At 42.2% G+C, this 19,186-nt stretch overlaps 1 protein-coding gene across 6 annotated transcripts in view; it reads left to right on the top strand.

The window, feature by feature from the left end:
* Positions 1-10: 10 nt before the first annotated feature.
* LOC129810620 (nuclear factor 1 C-type-like) overlaps positions 11-19,186 on the top strand; it is a 124,253-nt gene continuing 105,077 nt past the window's right edge. Inside the window, exon 1 of one of the 6 annotated variants that reach the window (XM_055861317.1) lies at positions 11-99. In XM_055861317.1, coding sequence (XP_055717292.1) covers positions 97-99 — 3 coding nt within the window. In that variant the 5' untranslated portion in view covers positions 11-96. Of the gene's footprint in view, positions 100-1,899; positions 2,318-6,586; positions 7,223-19,186 lie in introns of those variants that run through there. The other 5 variants (XM_055861315.1, XM_055861313.1, XM_055861314.1 and 2 more) reach the window with 5 other exon arrangements.

Here is a 19,186-nt window from a genome sequence, read left to right as displayed (position 1 = left end):
TAATAATAGAAACTCGTCGACGAGATGACCAGGCGCTGAACCGCGGTGCTGCATAAACTCTAACTTTTCTGGGGGGGTTGGCAGTTTCGCTTTGAAATGGTACGTTAACAAATCAATTTAATCATTATTTGTCTATGTTCCAACAGACGCAAAGCGAGAATGATCACGAGTTGTGTGCACTTCGTAAAATCCAATTAAGATAATCGCGTAGAGCTATATTTTGGTGTTCTGCTCCTTTGTTTCTCAGCAGTTGGGCTACTCATTTTCTTGTTGGTTTTCAACCAAGCGGAACGTTTGTTGGAAAGGCTAAAAAGGCAGACATACTGTATATTTGTTACACCGACGCGTAATGATTAAGATCGTCTGCAAAGCGTTTTGGCACGTCTCCCGTAGTGAAATGTATTCGTTTTTTGCCAGTTTGAGTGGGGCAACGCAGATTCGGTACCGGACGTCGAAGGCCAAGTTGAAGTTCAAAGCCAATAGAGTCTGTGCCGGGTTTAGTTTGTTCAGCAGAAAATGGCCGTAGCCTCAGGCGCTCCGGCTTGAATTTGAACGGTAGACCGACAGAGGCGCTCCGTCCCTGGATGCAGTACAGACCGAGTGCGGTTATAACACACTTACTCGCGAGTGTTTTGAAAGTGCACTCCACTGGCATATTTAGAGTTTTTGTGAAAACAATATCATTTATTTGGCCCGCTGTTTTGGAAATATCAAATATTCAGGACGTTATATTTTTTGGATATCATAGATAACAAAATGGCCAATTTTGTCTGAACTGCAGTTCACTTCATGAAGGTTGATTTACCCACCACCACCACCGAACTGCTATAGACAAACTTGTGCTAATGGATTGGATGCAATTATTACTTCACGGTATTGTCAGATCAAGGTGAAAACAATATTGATGCAGACAACATTGTCCCTTCAGACTGATCTCAGAATAGTTTTCTTATCTTTGCCGGATATAACCTGGTCTACTCACTCAAAGTAGACCAAGAAGAAAGTTTGTATGTCCTTTTTCTCTGGTCTGCCCATATGGAGAGTCCATGTATAGGCCTACTCTTGTGAGTAATGACACGGGGATATACTTACACTTTATAGGCCCCTTACAATCAACCTTTTGTGTGCATAGTTACAAAAGCAGAACGTGTCCATATAGTTGAAAGAGAGAATGTGATCATCTTTCTTGGATAGTTCTCCAAATATTATTGTCATTACACCTACCACTTGTTTTGTGGTCAAGTCACATCTGACAATAAATACAATACTGTAGAAATTGATAAAAGTAGGTTAAGTCTGAATTCAATGAAAAGTAACTGTATGCTCACCACTGACGTCTTTGCGCTTTTACGTACATACGTTTATAGCTTATTATTAGTTTGTATAGATGTCTGTGTGACATGATTATAGAAAACAGTTGATAACGGATGATGAATTCAGAAGCTTGGTTTTCTGAATTGGTATTACATGATTAGGATATCCACGTTATCAGAAGCTTATCGATTCTGAACATTTTGAAAAGCTGTTACATTTACAGCAATAACAGCTCAATTAAGTGTAGTTCGTGTTGTAGGTTAGTCGTGAGAGGCCACTTGGGAGTGCAGGCTATTGTGTCTGTGATGCAAGACTGTCATCAACGCACTCCGATGGTTCATTTGTACGATATTACGCAGCAATTTGCCAACGACACGTTTTGAATAAACGGCACAAGCGCACATGCAACATCGCTGTCTTCGATGCTGGGATAGGCTACGCGCGGGAGGGAGTGTACGCTCTTGCTTGGGTGAGAGAAAGTCCTCTGCAATTTTTGTTTCTGACCATCTGTTCCAGCGTTGCTCCTGATGATTTTACGCATTACTTTGTTTTTCGTGGATTTAACGGGTATTGCTGGACACAGGGAATCAGGGTTACTGCTTCTTTAAGTTCTTTTGGGGGGATGGGCTATTTTCATAACGTCATTTCATTCCTCCCTCTTTTTCATTTTGTCATTCTTTGATTCTTTTTCTCTCCCCATTTCCTAAATGGAACAGATTGCCCGAGCCTTTTCATTTCCTAGCTTTCCTAATTTTTATTCAAAGTTACCCTTTTTATTTTTTTGGATTTTTAAGTTGAATTTTTCTTCTGTGTCATAATTTTTGGAGGGCTAACACCTTAGTGGATGTAAACTGCAAGTCAATTGAGGCGATGGTGGAGGTGATGATGATGATGATGATGAACTGTAAAAGAATGATTCACTAACTTGTCTGTCTTTTGCTACCTGACAAGTCGTTATAAGTTCATTTTCATCATGATGTACTCTCCTCTCTGTCTTACTCAGGTAAATTATTCATTTTGCTTACTTTTTGGAGAGTTATTATGCATGAGCGTCTGTGTTGATTGAATGAACGTGGCTATGAAATGCAGATGATATTTCAGTTTAGAAAAGGGCGGGATGAGTGTTGGCACAGTCGGTAAGGAGACGTGGAAACCTGAGTCTCTCAGCCTATATTAACTTCAGTCGTTTTGTTAACACTGCTATAGTTTACTCAATAGCATTATGCTGACTCATGTTTAAAGCAGATTTTTTTTGTCCCAGCTTTTCATGAAGTTTGTTCACTTTGGAGAAGTGTATGGCTAAAATAACATGTAATTCATTAGCTGTGGCGGATGAAGATGGCAAGCTGTGCATGCCAGAAGTATCAGAATTCTTCATCTTAAAGTATCAGAAAAAGTTAGGCTATCGACCCTGTGTATGGAGAGTTCTCCACAAAGTATCCCACTCTCTTTTGAGTTAAGGAGGGACAACAAACCACCCCAAGAACTGTGGTCAGGCCTGGAGCACTTCGGCTCAGTAATGATGTCCTGATTAATTATTTAAATGCTTAGAATCATTGTAAATAGAGAGAGAGAGAGAGAGAGAGAGAGAGAGTGTGTGTGTGTGTGTGTGTGTGTGTGTGTGTGTGTGTGTGTTTACCTGTGTCATGGAGTAGTTTGCACTTAAAGCGTTTTGTGACATATTCGGAGTGCGGAAGTTGTGTATCCAAATAGTCTATCTGTTTATTTAGAACAACTATCACAGCCTGCAATCAGGATATTTATTTAGAATATTTATGATTGAACAAGTCAGAGGCGCATTTCTTACCTGATGTTGAGGATTCTTTTATTCTTGCTTCATGCATTAGGATTAGGCCTATTTTGAGTCAGGTTGACGCACAACGTTTAGACATCTAGTTGAAGAAAATTAAGAAAATGTAGTTTTCATCTAGTATGCAATTAAAATTTAATTGAGTTGTAATTGAGGAGATAATATTTCATACACTTTGAATGTAAAACTTAGAAGTAATATCTAAAGAAAGGGACAGCCTGGCCTAAATGAGAGAAACCACGTAGCCTATGACCTTGCAAGGTAGGCCTAAAATAGTCCATGGTTAGATTTGAGGAGCCTGTTTCAGTCTGTAGGTGGATGTGTTTCACTTGGTTAAAATAATCTAAATATGAAAAAAACTTTCTTCCATTTATCGATAGCCTTTAGATGCCATTTACACACGATAAGTCATAGCCATAAAGTCTTCATAGAGACCTATATAGTTCACCAGTAAAATTCAAATGTGTTTTTTAAATTTTCAAATGGAATTACACTTAGCTTAATTCACATAAAGTAACGGGATAAAAAAATCTATATACCTTATTTTAATAGCTGAAGACATAAATAGTGCTTTAGTTTCTGTTAATAAATGCACTGCAAGAGGAATCCAGGGAAGAGCTTGGGTTTTCTTGCCAGTTGGCAGAACTCAAGCAAGGACAAAGGGTGTTTTAAGGTCGATTTTCAGTAAAAGGCATCATCTGTATATTGAATATGAGACTTGATGTCACATTACAGATGGACACAACTGCCGTATTTACTTTGGCTTTGGGATCTGCAATGGATTTTATAGCCCTGTTCAAAGATTTGTTTTAATTACAGAGGAAATTGTACTTTTCTTCAAAAATAAACAGACACATTGTTGCAAAGTTCTAAACTGTTATTCTGAAGGAGGAGAAAGAATATTAGAAACAATTACTCATGTTGCTGTATGCAACAGGTTCCATATGTTTTACTGAATGCATATTTCAATAGTATTGTAACTTTGTAATAATACTGGTGACAGTTGTATTATTAGTGTGCTTTTGGAGTTGCCTTATATGAATTGTAGCAGTTCAAACTAAATAATGCCTTTGCTAGTTTATTTTTTAGAAGACTTTATTGATGTCTCAGATAGTGACATTATATTTTTACTGAAATATACAGTATATAATTATGATTCGTTAAAATGAGCCAATGCACCTATGGTTTATTCATTGAGATTATCCAAATGAAATAATTAATATGCTAAACCAATTGTGATGTGAAAAGTAATAAAGTTGAGTAATTATGTAGGATTAGTAGTTTTAACTCCTAGTTTATGCAGCCAGCTGGTTTGTTGAATTGCTTATATGCACATCTTTAAAAGTTTTGAACAAAGGTGAATTCAGACTTGTTTTAAGGTAGTAGAATATCAGTGCTGTTTGTAATATTTAGATTCACGTTAATAAAGCGAAACAGTTCCTTTTAAAACAGCAGCGATCGGCTCCTTTCATTGAGTTGGAATGCACAAGTAATTCATAAATTCCTGTGTATTTTAATTTGTAAACACCTGAGACTTCTGAATTCGGACCACTAGTAGCCCTGTTCTAAATGAGGGAGGAAATGTTTGTATACAAAAAAGCACTCCGCAATAGTTTTCTAAAGTTGGAGTTGAGGCGCTTTGCCATGCTAATTTCTGAGCCGTGAGCCTCCACCTGAGGAGAGCTGCTCTTGTGCCCAGCTCAAGTTGCACCTTTTCCTGGTGTTGATTTTGACAGGGTCTGATAGCTGGAGTGAGCCAGGCTGAGCTCCACAGTGTGCTGCTGCACTGTACTGTAGCTGTAGCAGGCCAACCAGCTAGGCAGGCAGGCAGGAGGTGAAGGGCCGGACCAGGCTTGCATGAGGCCTCTGGTCTGCTGGCTGTCTGAGGCAGGGAGAGAGAGGGGAGGCTGGGAGAGAGCAAGGGAGGGAGGCAGGGCGTGCCAGACAACACTGCTGCGGCTCTGGCTCTGCTGGCAACCTGAAGGGTTGTGGCACTGCTAACGCACAACACAAGTTAATACACATGATTCCTTTTCTGCTTCTTCTCTCTGTAGCTGCGAAATGCAGATCGCTAGATTCAAATGTTCTGCTAACTTTTCCAAGAAGAAGATTTTTTTCTTTACTTCAGTTTCATTTCCTTGAATTCATAAGCGATTCTCCTTTAATGGCCTGACTGAGTTTTTGCTGACCTCTAAACCACTGTTTAGCAAATTATGTTCAGCAGGTTTTCCTGCTTGTGGTAGTGGGTTTTAAGGGGCATAACCCCAAGCTAGCATCAGTATGTTCAATAAATCTTGTCATGACTAAGTGCATGCCCTCAGCTACAAAGTGACAGTCACACCAGGGTATTCCTACAGCTGCATACAAAAACAGATATAGGGTCAAATATATATTTTAAGAGGGAGTAGAGCAAAAAAATGAGTAGGCAGGGGTTTAATGCTTGGTAAAAATATATGTGGAATTCATGAATGACAATTTTTCTGCTATTTTTGACAAATGTAGATATTTACTAAATGTATTATGCTGAATTACATGATCATGAAATGATAACCCACCTTTTTGTTTTTGTGAAGGCATACATTTTCACGATAGAGTACTTTGAAGCATGTCAGTTTATATTATCTGTCAATCTGAGACTGCCGCTTTGTAAGCCTGAGCAGACACAGTTTGGGGCATGTTTGCCAACACACTCTGATGTCTGCTGGAGATCTCAAATCCCACTGTGCTGTAAGTGTGCTCTCCTGCACCCATTTGTCATCGATTCATTCCATTAGAGCTGCAATTAGTGCCCACGAGAGAGCCCAGCGTCGGGCCAATCCAAGCCTGAGCTGGCCGCTACACATTCAAACCATTTCACCATGTTAAAATCACCCAGAATTCACTCACCTGCCCTGTGTTTTGTTGTAATGGATGTGAATCCTAAATCTCATGATTGTTCGCTTACTCAACACAGGCCTTTATTTTTGTCCCTGCTGTACTTGTCGTTTGCAAAGTTGTTTCCATTCATCCATCCGCATAATAGTTTTGCTTTTGTGCGATCAGTGCATGCGTTGCATAAGCATGTTATAAAATGTAGGTTTCCTCCCCAATACTTTTTAAGCCCAGTCTCAACAAGAACTGTTTTTGTGTGTAACAGTTGTTCTGGGCCTAGCAGACAGAGCAGGCACTTCTTTAATTAATGCTGAAATGCTCTCCATGGTTGGACACATTGTGTTTTGAGTGGCGCTTGCTGCTCTCTCAAACCCAACAGTTTCCAACAGAACCCATGCTGGGTAGAGACTGGTCCTCTCTGAAGCCATCATCATCAACAGAACCCCTGCTGGGTAGAGACTGGTCCTCTCTGAAGCCATCATCATCAACAGAACCCCTGCTGGGTAGAGACTGGTCCTCTATGAAGCCATCATCATCAACAGAACCCCTGCTGGGTAGAGACTGGTCCTCTCTGAAGCCATCATCATCAACAGAACCCCTGCTGGGTAGAGACTGGTCCTCTCTGAAGCCATCATCATCAACAGAACCCCTGCTGGGTAGAGACTGGTCCTCTCTGAAGCCATCATCATCAACAGAACCCCTGCTGGGTAGAGACTGGTCCTCTCTGAAGCAATCATCGCTAGAGTGGGGGTGGGGAGTTCTTTCGGAGCAGAAATTCTTGCCCCACTTTTCCTCTGTGTCCTGAGGGGTAGTCCCTGACATGCTGTTCCTCTTCACCGCTCATCAGATGCACTGTATCTGATGATGGTCGCTGTCTGCCTGCGTGTGCCAATCAACATGCTAATTAAGTTTATTTTGATTATTGGTCTCTCTGGAGTGTTGGGGGGGGGTCTTCTACTTTTTTTAGAGTCTTTATTTATTAATGTCAAGAAGTGGAAAAATGGGACGGATCTTAAGTGGAGCAACTGCCTTCATGTGTTGATCCCGGTGACTGCCTGATTGTCACTAGGGAAAGTGGGAGGGCGGGGACCCTAAGAAGTGCCCGCAGTTATAAAACCTCGGGACTCTTGGCATTGAGGCTGGGACTCCATGTGTCCGTCGCTGCAGATGTCTGTGGAAGGTTGGCTGCATTTCATATCACACCCAGGTTCCTCGGCAGGGAGCATGGTGAGGAACATTTTAAAATATTTACAGTATGATGCCTTGTTTAAATTCCATCTGAATATGCAACCTCCTCTCACCGGCAGCCAGGGGAGATTAGAACTGAGGAAGCTTTCTGGGCTTTTCACTTGTCACATTGGCCAGACCAGGGTGTTGCTAGCTCTCTGTGGCAGTTTAGCCAGGTTGGCAATGTCTCTCTTGTGGAATGATGCTTATAGTGGATGCCTTGGCCTGCAAAACTCTGGCTCAGAACTGGCCTACAGGAGCCAGTTAGAACAACTACATCTAGGCTAGTCTCTGAAGTGCTATTAGATAGAAGGAATTACAAACACAAACAAATAGGCTACACTTCAGCTCTGTGGTCCCTATTCTTATTCAGTTGTTATTTGTATTTGTCTGAAAGATATATAATATATATTACCGTGTACCCACATGGGCAAAGTTCTGGAAATGGAGAGACATGGTCTTTACTGTGTTTACTGTCTGTGTATGTGTTTTGGAAGTGGATGAAAGCTTGTGAAGGCAGGCAGTTTGTTTCAGAGTTACGGGGTTTGAGGCTCAGTATTCGGTCGATGTGAGATGAACCTCCGTTCTTGGCAACACAGAGTGCTGCTGGAGACGCTTTTTGAAATGGTCCAACTGGAGGGATATCAAAAATATACTGCTGCCGTGGCACAGCACTGGGTTTATTTAAAATATCTGTGAATCTAACCTTGGTCCACTGCTGGTGCCAATGTAGCCTTGTTATGTAGCCTTGTTATGTAGGCTTTTTATGCACCTGACTGAATTCCTGAGTTTTAACCATTCAATTACTCTTTCTAACATCCACCAAACTTTATTTTTAAATGTACCATAGAGCTCGTAAAATGGGAAATATTTTCTGAAGGATTTTGCTCAACTCATCATAGCTTCACGTTGTCTTTGTGTTAGGCTGTACGCCACGTAGTGTATATTGATCCGACAGTGATATGAATTGTTTATCAGGAATACTCTGGCACTTGACAAGTTCTTATTTTGAAGGCTCAACACATAGGGATAGAAAGGGCATTCAGGATCTTGGCTCTGTTTGCCTTTGATAATTGTGTGTGTGTGTGTGTGTGGCATTAGAGGTGCTCGTGGGGGGTGGCAGGGCGATCATGACTACTTTAACACCACTTCTCCTGTGTACTGTAATATAAAAGAACGGCATACATGGCAAGTGCTGTAGCAGTGTGTGGAGATGGTTCTGTTGTTTCTGGCTGTAGAGAGGAACGGTAAGCGAGGAGATAAAGCTGTGTTCTGTGATTGGGACCCAGTCATGCACAACTGCCGCTGAGGGAGAGCAAACATTCGCCCTGCTCACTGCTCTGCTGCAGGTGCTCTCAGGAGGTCTAACATTCGCCCTGCTCACTGCTCTGCTGCAGGTGCTCTCAGGAGGTCTAACATTCGCCCTGCTCACTGCTCTGCTGCAGGTGCTCTCAGGAGGTCTATCATGCATATTTTGTATGGCTTGAGTTTTCTTTCCTCCTGGAGCTGAAATTCAAATATTTTGGCTCAGTGTGAGACAGGCGCATGTGACTTGTCCACCACTTTGTTTATATCCTTAATATTAATACGGGTACTATATTACCACCTGAAATTAAGTGGCTTAGAAACGCTATCTAATAGCGTACGAGGCTTTAATTAATGCAACACAGTTTATTGGCATATTTCAAAATGCATGTCTCTAAGAACATACTCAATTGAAACACTAGTGATGCTTGTCACAGTGGAAAATAGGCTTGTTCTCTGTCCCTCCATCTCTCCTAGCTGGGTTCAGCTCTATCCCTGACTGACTAATGCATACAGTAAAACAGCCTCTCTTAAAGCCTGATCCATAGCCCATCATGTCATCTCATCCAGGTCAGGGACACAGCAGGTACTGTACTGCTGCAGCAGGAGCCCAGTGGGCTCTGTGGGTTTCTCCCAGTCCACCAGCAGACCTACAGAACAGTATGGGTGGGATGTGTATTGTGTTGTACTGTATGGTGGTGCCCTCTGCAGCATGCTCTCTTAAGTCTATTATGTTCCTGTTGGACAAGTGACAAGGAACTATCCTGCCCTCTATTGAGATGCCCAGTTCTGATATTCCATCATCGTTGCAGGTCATTTGTGATTTCATTACAGTAGGGGGAAGAGTTGGAGCCCAGTGCACCGAGGTACAGTTTCACACTGCTTAATAGTTGTTCTGTAATAACCAGAACAAAATCATTCCTATGTTTCTTTAGTAGAATCAGAAGCATAAAACATTTACCGTGAAGGAAACTGACACTGTTCTGCAGGTTCCGAACCACACGCATTGTTCATTGTTACTTTGACATAAAGGTGGAATTTAGAAAGAAATGACAGATCCCTTCTGTTGAATTATTTGGTTTAGCAGGAACCTGAAATGCTTAGAAACTGCTCTGTGCCCGTGGTTGGTTTTACTCCCTTGTTTTAGTTTCACTCAGTCAAAACAGGGTTTCCTAGTCACACAGGGTTGACTTAATTGCATAAGAAAAATAATAACTCACAAAGACCTATTCAGCAGCAATAACTTCATTGTTGCAGTGAATGCAGACAATGTGCGAGTATTTAGGCACATCATATATCACTGTCAAAGCAGAGGCTACTCAGTGTAGAGATTTGCAGGAAGTACGGAGATAGAGACAGTCCCGTGGGACTCCTGCTAGCTGGCTGCTGCTGGGCTGCTGGAACTCAACTCTCCTTGGCTCACATACGCCACACGGCACTGGTCCCAAACCAAAGTCAATTATGGAGGGAATTGTATGATATTGATGTTTCAGAAGATCTGATGATGGTGGTGATGATCAGAATTTTTGATGAAAGGATATTTTTTAAGTGCATGTCAACGTTTCCATGACAGTTGACCTAATGAGGCAATCTACGACATAGTCATGTTTGTCATTGTCCCCCTGTAGAGGGATTTCTTTGTGTGGGAAATAAGTTCACCCTTTCATCCGGTGTGCCATGTTAATAGAGGGGGGAACAGGAGGGTGGGCGGGGGGTGTACTCTCAAGGGCGGTGACCTAGGATACCTGTGAGGACAGTGCTTGGGCCTGGGCTGACAAGAGGTTGGGATACGATTGGGGGCTTTACCCTATGCCTGAATGGATCTCTATTGCAAAGCTGCTGGGGGGAAAACATGTTCAGCAAGTTTTCTGTCTCCCTCTTTTTTCGTGGACTTCATTTTTTTGCATGAACCGTTCACTTACAGCCGCTCTCCCACCAAGCAGAGCAGAGTAGAAAAACAGAGCACAGAGCATCTATTCATGCTGGGTCTCTTTATTGAAAGGGTTTAAGAGCATTCTGCTCACTCTCTTTTCTCTTTACTTTAGATGACACTGTGAGTGTATTCCTCGTCTTCCCGGCGCTCTCACACTGTGCGACATATATCGACGGGCTTAAGAGTTATCAGAAAATACATTCGAGGGAGAGGGCCCTATAAAATCCGCGATGCGGACGGAATCACGGAATATGGACTTTAAAACGAAGTTCAACAATATAATTTTTTTTTATAAGTAGGAAATCTACAACAGATTATCATAAGACATGAACAAAATGCATCAGTGATTCTTATTTTCCTTCAGCTTTCTACAGCGGCAGTTTGGGAATGCCTCTGTCTGTGTGTGGATGTTTGTCTACCACTTTGTGTAGCTGTTAGCAATGAAGCTAATAATGTTAACTGTCTCTTGCTGGTGCGCACTGAATTATAGGGTATCTACACCCAATGATACAAATTTCTTAGATTTTTCCCAGACCTCAAAAGTGGTCTCCTGATGTGGTTTAAGCATTGTTGTGGACTTAGAACACACAATGTTGTTATCTTTCTATTAAAAATGTGTGATTTTGAGAGAGAAACCCCCACCAAAAAACGGGGGGAAAACTGAATTTGGGAGGGAAAATAAAACAGATTGTATTGAGCCCTAAAGAGGGAGAGAGAAGCAGAAAGACTGCAGGCCCCTTCAGAGGTGTGTGTGTCACAAGCCCAGACAGGGCTCCCTGTGAATTAGGAGGCTTGGCAACGAGCTGGGAACCATGAGGACACGTCAACATTTGGCCATTCTGCTGTGACCTAATATGACTCCAGCACCGTTCCGCTGCAGAAGTAGGGCAGGAATATCGCTCTCACCCAGTCTTATCTCAACAGGCAATATTGCACATGAGAATTTCCTTTTACTTCAGCCCTGATGGTTGCCACATAACTGTACTCCGAGGCGGTGTGATGTTTATTGATAAACATTGTCAAGGTTGTTGGAAGCTGTAGAGGAGGCTGTCTAATGGAACACGTATGGAACAAATAATACGTTCTCAATACTGTAACCTGGTTAAGTAAAGGTTGAATGTTATGACATAAATGAAACGATGGTGAAGTACAGTAAACTGTTTCATTTGAGCTGTTCTGAGAACACTCAGTCTACAGGAAATAGACTACATATTTAACATTTCAGTGGGAAAATATTGAAACAAAGCATTTAGCTTACTCACTTCCTCAGAGAAATGGTGTGCATTTTTCCCAGTCATTTTTTAAGTTTGTATATTATGAAATTATGATTCTGAACATGTGTTACTGAAAGGATGCTTCTCCACTCCCCGACCACGCTGTTTCAATATCACTGGGAGATTTCAGTTACAAAATGATACTTGAGACTAAGGAACAAGCAGGTCAATTGAAGACTCAATAAAAGCAAACCTCATTACCAGAGTGGGATTCAGCCACAGTGAGGCTCAGTGGGTTGATCTTCAAAGAGCAGTCAGCCCACATCTCACTGAGAGGCAGCACAAGGCCTGATGGCTCCAGCACAGCTCTCAGGGCAGGGTTTTCTTCCTCAAAACACTTATGGAGGAGGAAGGGAGCTTAAAGAACAGGCTTTGTTCAAGGCTCAGAGCGGTGCCCTGTTGTGGCACGACAGGGATTAGGGAGATTAGCCCGCTAGTATGTTATGTAATTGAATGTAACTGTTAGGGAGAGAGGCGCTAGGGACATCACTGTCAGGATTTACTGCTGCTTGAAAAATCACCCAGCCACAGAGCGAGGGAGAGACACAGAGAGAGAAAGACTGAGATGGAGAGAGATGGAGATAGAGACAGAGATAGGGGATTGCTGTTGGCCCGTCATGATCAGGTCACTCAGTTATTTTACCTAGAATGGCGCGGCAGACGTAAAGCTCTTCCAATTTGGGTCAGAGTTAGTTTAATCTGGAAAACATTTAGTGGAAAGTCAACAGAAATTTATCCATTGCCAAGCTAGTCCTAATTATATTTTGTTTTTAAGCTGATCCTTCTGTTATGCCCTCTGAGATATAGAACCATGTTTATCTACTCAATCAATTTCTATGAATAGACACAAATTGTCATTTATTTTAATCAGCCACGTAAGCCTCCAACATTTCTCTATTTGAATCATTCAATGACCAGTATGGAAAACAACAATGTACTTTGATGCTGTGGTGGAAAAAGTACCCAATTGTCATAGTTGAGTAAAAGTAAAGATACCTCAATAGAAAATGACTTAAGTGAAAGTCACCCAGTAGAATACTACTTGAGTAAAAGTATTTGGTTTTAAATATACTTAGGTATCAACAGTAAATGTAATTGATCAAATATACTTGAGTATCAAAAGTAAAAGTATAAATCATTTAACATTCCTTATATTAAGCAAACCAGATGGTACCATTACATATTTTTTTTCAAGAATAGCCAGAGGCACACTCCAACACTCAGACATAATTTACAAAAGAGGCATTTGTGTTTAATGAGTCTGCCAGATCAGAGGCAGTAGGGATGACCAGGGATGTTCTCTTTGATAAGTGTGTGAATTGGATCATTTTCCTGTCCTGTTAAGCATTCAAAATGTAACGAGTACTTTTGGATGCCAGGGAAAATATAATGGAGTAAAAAATACATAATTTGCTTTAGGAATGTAGTGAAGTAAACAATATATAAATAGTAACGTAATGTACAAATACCCCAAAAAATTACATAAGTACTACTTAAACTATTTTTACTTAAGTACTTTAAACCACTGCTTTTATGTGCTTTAATCAACTAGAAAAGCACAGTAATACTATTGTAATTCTCTATTTTTATGTAATGCCTTGAGGCTTCTGGCCACAACATCCTGGCTGTTAAGAGGGTAAAAGAGGTCAGGGCAACTTAGGATAACTGCATTTATGATCATAGGAAATCTAACTGGTTGTTCAAGACATCGATCCACGTATGCAAGTTCTCATATGTTTACTGAATATTACAGCACCTGAACAGAGTTGCTACAGACCTACTTTTAAAGAGGCTAAACATTTTGTGAAAGGTTGTGCTTCTGGCACCAACAGCTTATCCGTTCATGACATTTTTCTCATTAGAGATGTTCGTAAAGTAAAATATGTTAGTAAGTGTCCCGTGTGGCTCAGTTGGTAGAGCATGGCGCTTGCAATGCCAGGGTTATGGGTTTGATTCCCATTGGGGACCAGTACGAAAAAAGTCTGAAAATGTATTAAGTCACTGCTGTAAGTTGCTCTGGGAAAGAGCGTCTGCTAAATGACATAAATGTTAAACACCTTATACCTGCTCCTCAACCAGATTTACAGCACAGAGCCAGAGGCTGCAAGTGTTGCTAGCACTCATGGAAGAGAACTACATTCTCTTGACAGCAACCCATTTAGTTAGAGCTTCAATAAAACTCTCACACTTGCTTTTAAAAACCATATGACTTAACCGATCTTGATAAGGAAAGCTTCAAACTGGGACGTATAACTGTCAGCCAGTCTTGAAATTCACTTCTGACTTTAAATTATTGAAAGGCTCCATATCCTCCTCTTTTTGACTGATCAATTATTCATCCCATTTGAAAGTAGATTTAATTTGATTTGGGTCTCTCGCTCTCTCTCGGATCTGCGGTTCCCCTGACATAGAGGAGTGGCGAAAAAGACATAGAGAGAGACGGAAGACCTAGTTATTTTTCCCTGGATTCTCCAGGATTAGAACTGTGCTGTCACAGTAGAGAGCTGAACCCAAATTCAATGAATGTGATTAAAGCAGTGGAGAGGACAGGGGTGGAGAGGAGACAGGGACCCCGCCTGTCCACGGACCAGTCAACCGCAGACCAAGAAGGTTACTGAAGCCCCTAGCTCCTCAGGCATTATCAACCTGGGTCCCTTTTTTCCCCTCATTCTAATCATAAATCACCTTAGAAATATGATTTCTTTATGACACTACAATAAATTAACATCTTCTGTAGAAACAGGAAGATCTGTCACCTGTGCGTCTGTGGTCTGTTCTTCACCACAGTCAGTTTATTTCCCTGTCTTGTTTGGGTTATTCTCCATCGAGCTGGGAGGAGGACCGTTCTGGGCTTAGTGTTGTCTGAGCCTGCATTGGCACAGTCATTACACAGGCGGGTTTTAAATAGCTGTTGTCTGCTTTCCCAAATAGTTTTGTTGTGTTTAGCAGCGTGATAAACATCCATTATTAATCCAGCTATGAGTAGTTCTTCATAGGGTTCCCTGTGATGCGCTTTATGCCATTTTGCAGATGCCTTTCCAAGACTCCATGTTCTACTTTTCAGGCACAGTGTATCGTAATAGGGACATCAATATTGTATAGTCATGTTCCTTTGTATTTGCATGAAGTCTAGGGGGCCTGTTCTGTCTAGTGCATACTGTACTTTCACTGTACAATGACTTAATGATTGTGTACATGGTGCACCTTCACAAGTAAAAACCTACCGGTAAAAATGATGACTCGGACTGAGTGTAGCCTAAAAAAGAATTGTCTAGTTTACAAAATGGCATTGTTTCTCTCTCACAGAGGCGGACATGCTTTGAAATGGGGCAGTTTTCAGAAGGACGTCAGAATTCCATGAAAACATTTTGTAATCTGTCTCCACTTAAATAAAGACTACTGTAATGTAGAAACAGCTGGGATGGAACTAGTTTTCAGAGACTGTCCTTTTTATGTATTTGGATTGGGATGAGATTAGAATGAGATTAGAATGAGATGCGAGTCAAATGATCTCACCATCGTGCTGTTGCTTAACAGATCCATGCTATCAACATGATTGAAAACTATAATCCATATAGCTACTACAACAGGTCACACCAGTAGTGTGTGCTTAACTAAAAACTCTAGCTAATAAGAATAGTATTCTGAAGATACCACATTAGATAGCAGGGCAGTTGAGTTTTCAAATTAAGTAAAACAAGCAGTTTTTACACTAGGCCTATATACACTACATGACCAAATGTGGACACCTGCTTGTCGAACATCTCGTTCCAATAGCATGGACATCAATATGGAGTTGGTCCCCCCCTTTGCTGCTAGAACATCCTCCACTCGTCTGGGAAGGCTTTCCGCTAGATGTTGGAACTTTGCTGTGGGGACTTGCTTCCATTCAGCCACAAGAGCATTAGAGAGGCCAGGCACTGATGTTGGGCAATTAGGCCTGGCTCGCAGTCGGTGTTCCAATTCATCCCAAAGCTGTTTGATAGGATTGAGGTCAGGGCTCTGTGCAGACCAGTCAAGTTCTTCCACACCGATCTTGACAAACCTTTTCTGTATGGACCTCGCTTTGTGCACGGGGGCATTGTCATGCTGAAACAGGAAAGGACCTTCCCCAAACTGTTGCCACAAAGTTGGAAGCATAGAATTGTCTAGCATTTCATTGTATGCTGTAGGGTTAAGATTTCCCTTCACTGGAACTAAGAGGCCTAGCCCGAGCCATGAAAAACAGCCCCAGACCATTATACCTTCCCCACCAAACTTTACAGTTGGCACTATGCATTCGGGCAGGTAGCGTTCTCCTGGTATCCGCCAAACCCAGATTCGTCCGTCGAACTGCCAGATGGTGAAGCGTGAATTATCACTCCAGAGAACGTGTTTCTACTGCTCCAGAGTCCAATGACGGTGAGCTTTACATCACCCCAGTCGACACTTGGCATTGCGTATGGTGATCTTTGGCTTGTGTGTGGCTGTTCGGCCCTGGAAACCCATTTCATGAAGCTCCCAACAAACAGTTATTGTGCTGACGTTGCTTCCAGAGTCAGTTTGGAACTCGGTGAGTTTTGCAACCGAGGACAGACAATTTTTACACGCTACGCACTTCAGCACTCGGAGGTCCCATTCTGTGAGCTTGTGTGGACTACCACTTCAGCGGCTGAGCCTTTGTTGCCGCTAGATGTTTCCATTTCACAATAACAACACTTACATTTGACTGAGGCAGCTCTAGCAGGGCAAAGATGACTTGTTGGAAAGATGGCATCCTATGACGGTGCCACGTTGAAAGTCACTGAGCTCTTCAGTAAGACCATTCTACTCACAATGTTTGTCAATGGAGATTGCATGTCGATTTTATACACCTGTCAGCAATGGTTGTGGCTGAAAGAGCCGTATCCACTAATTTGAAGGGGTGGCCACATACATTTGTGTATATATTGTATCTAAAGGTGTGTTTTTCCTGAGCACACTGCACATGTATCTGTGTGAGTACAGTATGTGTTGAAGAACCCTATCAACCCTAGCTCTGGGTCACTGGAGCTAATGGGGTCTGCTGCTGTCATGTTCACGTGTGGAGGCATAACGTGTCCACATGCCTGCAGTCACAGTGTCTGCTCTACATGGGCCCCCTATGATATTTATTGATGGGCCGTGGCGCATTGGAATTTTCAGTCTTGCCACCGGCTGTTATATGAAGTCGGTTACAATGTTTCTTTTTTAGCTAGGCCTTCTTTGTGTGTCTGTAGGTTCATTGGGTTTGTGGTCTCTGATATCTACTGCAAGGGAAAGACCAGGATAACATCTGAATCAAGTGCCATAAAACCAATTTTATATGTGTCCAACTGTAACAAACTGGAACTATGAATGGAAATGATCCAACAGCACCACTAGAAAGTTCTGTCATGATGTCATGCATATGGTTTTATATTATTACTCATTGCTTACTGAGTGAATAACAGCATCTGTGACTCAAGCTGCTCAATGGGTCCTTTAGGGGGCATTTGATCCCAGTAACCGGTTGGTTAGTCCGATGCGAGTTTCGATGGATGTCGTGCGGCGCTTTTGGTGGCATCATCCTCTATGTCAGCAAAACAAAGGGGTTGATTGTTGACTTCAGGAAACATCAATGGAACTGCAGTAGAGAGAGCCAGCAGTTTTAAGTTCCTGGGCGTCCACATCACCAAGGACTTGTCATGGACTAACAACATCACCACTCTTGTCAAGAGGGCGCAACAGTGTCTACTTCCTAAGGCGGCCGAAGAAATTCGGCATGCCATCCCGGTCCTCTCCAAATACTACTGCTGCACCATCGAGAGCATCCTGACCTGGTGCGGGAATGGGACCACAAGCGCAAGGCCCTCCAGCGGGTGGTAAAGATGGCCCAGTACATCACTTGGACCGTGTCCCCACCCATCCGGGGCATCTATTTGAAACAGTGCCTGAGGAAGGCCCTCAGCATCATCAAAGACCTAAGGATGAGGTCTGATACCAACAGTCTCAGAGACAGTTTCTATTTACAAGCCATCAGACTGCTGAGCACTTGAACTGGACTGACCACCTCCACTGATTCTCCACACCTTAGCACACATGCACTCACACACACACACACAGATATACACTGATCCAAACACACACACGCTACACACAGATATACACTGATCTAAACACACACACGCTACACACAGATATACACTGATCTAAACACACACACGCTACTCACAGATATACACTGATCCAAACACACACACACGCTACACACAGATATACACTGATCCAAACACACACACGCTACACACAGATATACACTGATCCAAACACACACACGCTACACAAACATTCATGCTACATTACAACTAAATACTGCACAATTTAAACACTTGCCCACCAATCCCCCGTAACACGTGTAAATATTGGACTATAAATTGTGCCTTCCTGTATTATACTGTACTTATGCTAAAATGTTTTCTATTTTCCTGAGCCATTTACTTTATGTTCATATTGTTATATTTTATGATTTCTTATTGTTGTTGCATTGTTGTGAAGGAACCTGCTAGTAACCATTTAGTTGGATGGTGTCCTGTATACCATGTGTATCCCGTACATACGACTAATAAAACTTGAAAGTTATTCATGTCAGCCGTGTCATAATGTGGAGTGGCCCCTGGCGATGCTGTCTCAATGTCAGTGTGCATGGCCTCAAATCGTTTTAGTCCCAAGGTCATGCCCTGTCTGACCTGGCCATTGAGTTGGGGCTGAAGCATGAGCTCGGCTTAAGCAGAGCTCAGTGTCTCTCAGGCCTGGGACAGTAGAGTCAATAGCAGGCTATGAGACGGCACATATTCTCAAGGTCAAGGGGGCTTGGGCACTTTGATCCTATATATATATATATATATATATACTGCTCCAAAAAATAAAGGGAACACTTAAACAACACAATGTAACTCTAAGTCAATCACACTTCTGTGAAATCAAACTGTCCACTTAGGAAGCAACACTGATTGACAATAAATTGCACATGCTGTTGTGCAAATGGAATAGACAAAAGGTGGAAATTATAGGCAATTAGTAAGACACCCCCAAAAAAGGAATGGTTCTGCAGGTGGTGACCACAGACCACTTCTCAGTTCCTATGCTTCCTGGCTGATGTTTTGGTCACTTTTGAATGCTGGCGGTGCTTTCACTCTAGTGGTAGCATGAGACGGAGTCTACAACGCACACAAGTGGCTCAGGTAGTGCAGCTCATCCGGGATGGCACATCAATGCGAGTTGTGGCAAAAAGGTTTGCTGTGTCTGTCAGCGTAGTGTCCACAGTGGTCTGTGGTCAGAACCATTCCTTTTTTGGGGGTGTCTTACTAATTGCCTATAATTTCCACCTTTTGTCTATTCCATTTGCACAACAGCATGTGCAATTTATTGTCAATCAGTGTTGCTTCCTAAGTGGACAGTTTGATTTCACAGAAG

The sequence above is a fragment of the Salvelinus fontinalis genome, chromosome 14 (genome assembly GCF_029448725.1).
Source record: "Salvelinus fontinalis isolate EN_2023a chromosome 14, ASM2944872v1, whole genome shotgun sequence".
Classification (NCBI taxonomy): Eukaryota; Metazoa; Chordata; class Actinopteri; order Salmoniformes; family Salmonidae; genus Salvelinus; species Salvelinus fontinalis.
Note: the sequence above shows the minus strand (reverse complement) of the source record. Positions and strands in the feature narration are given on the sequence as shown.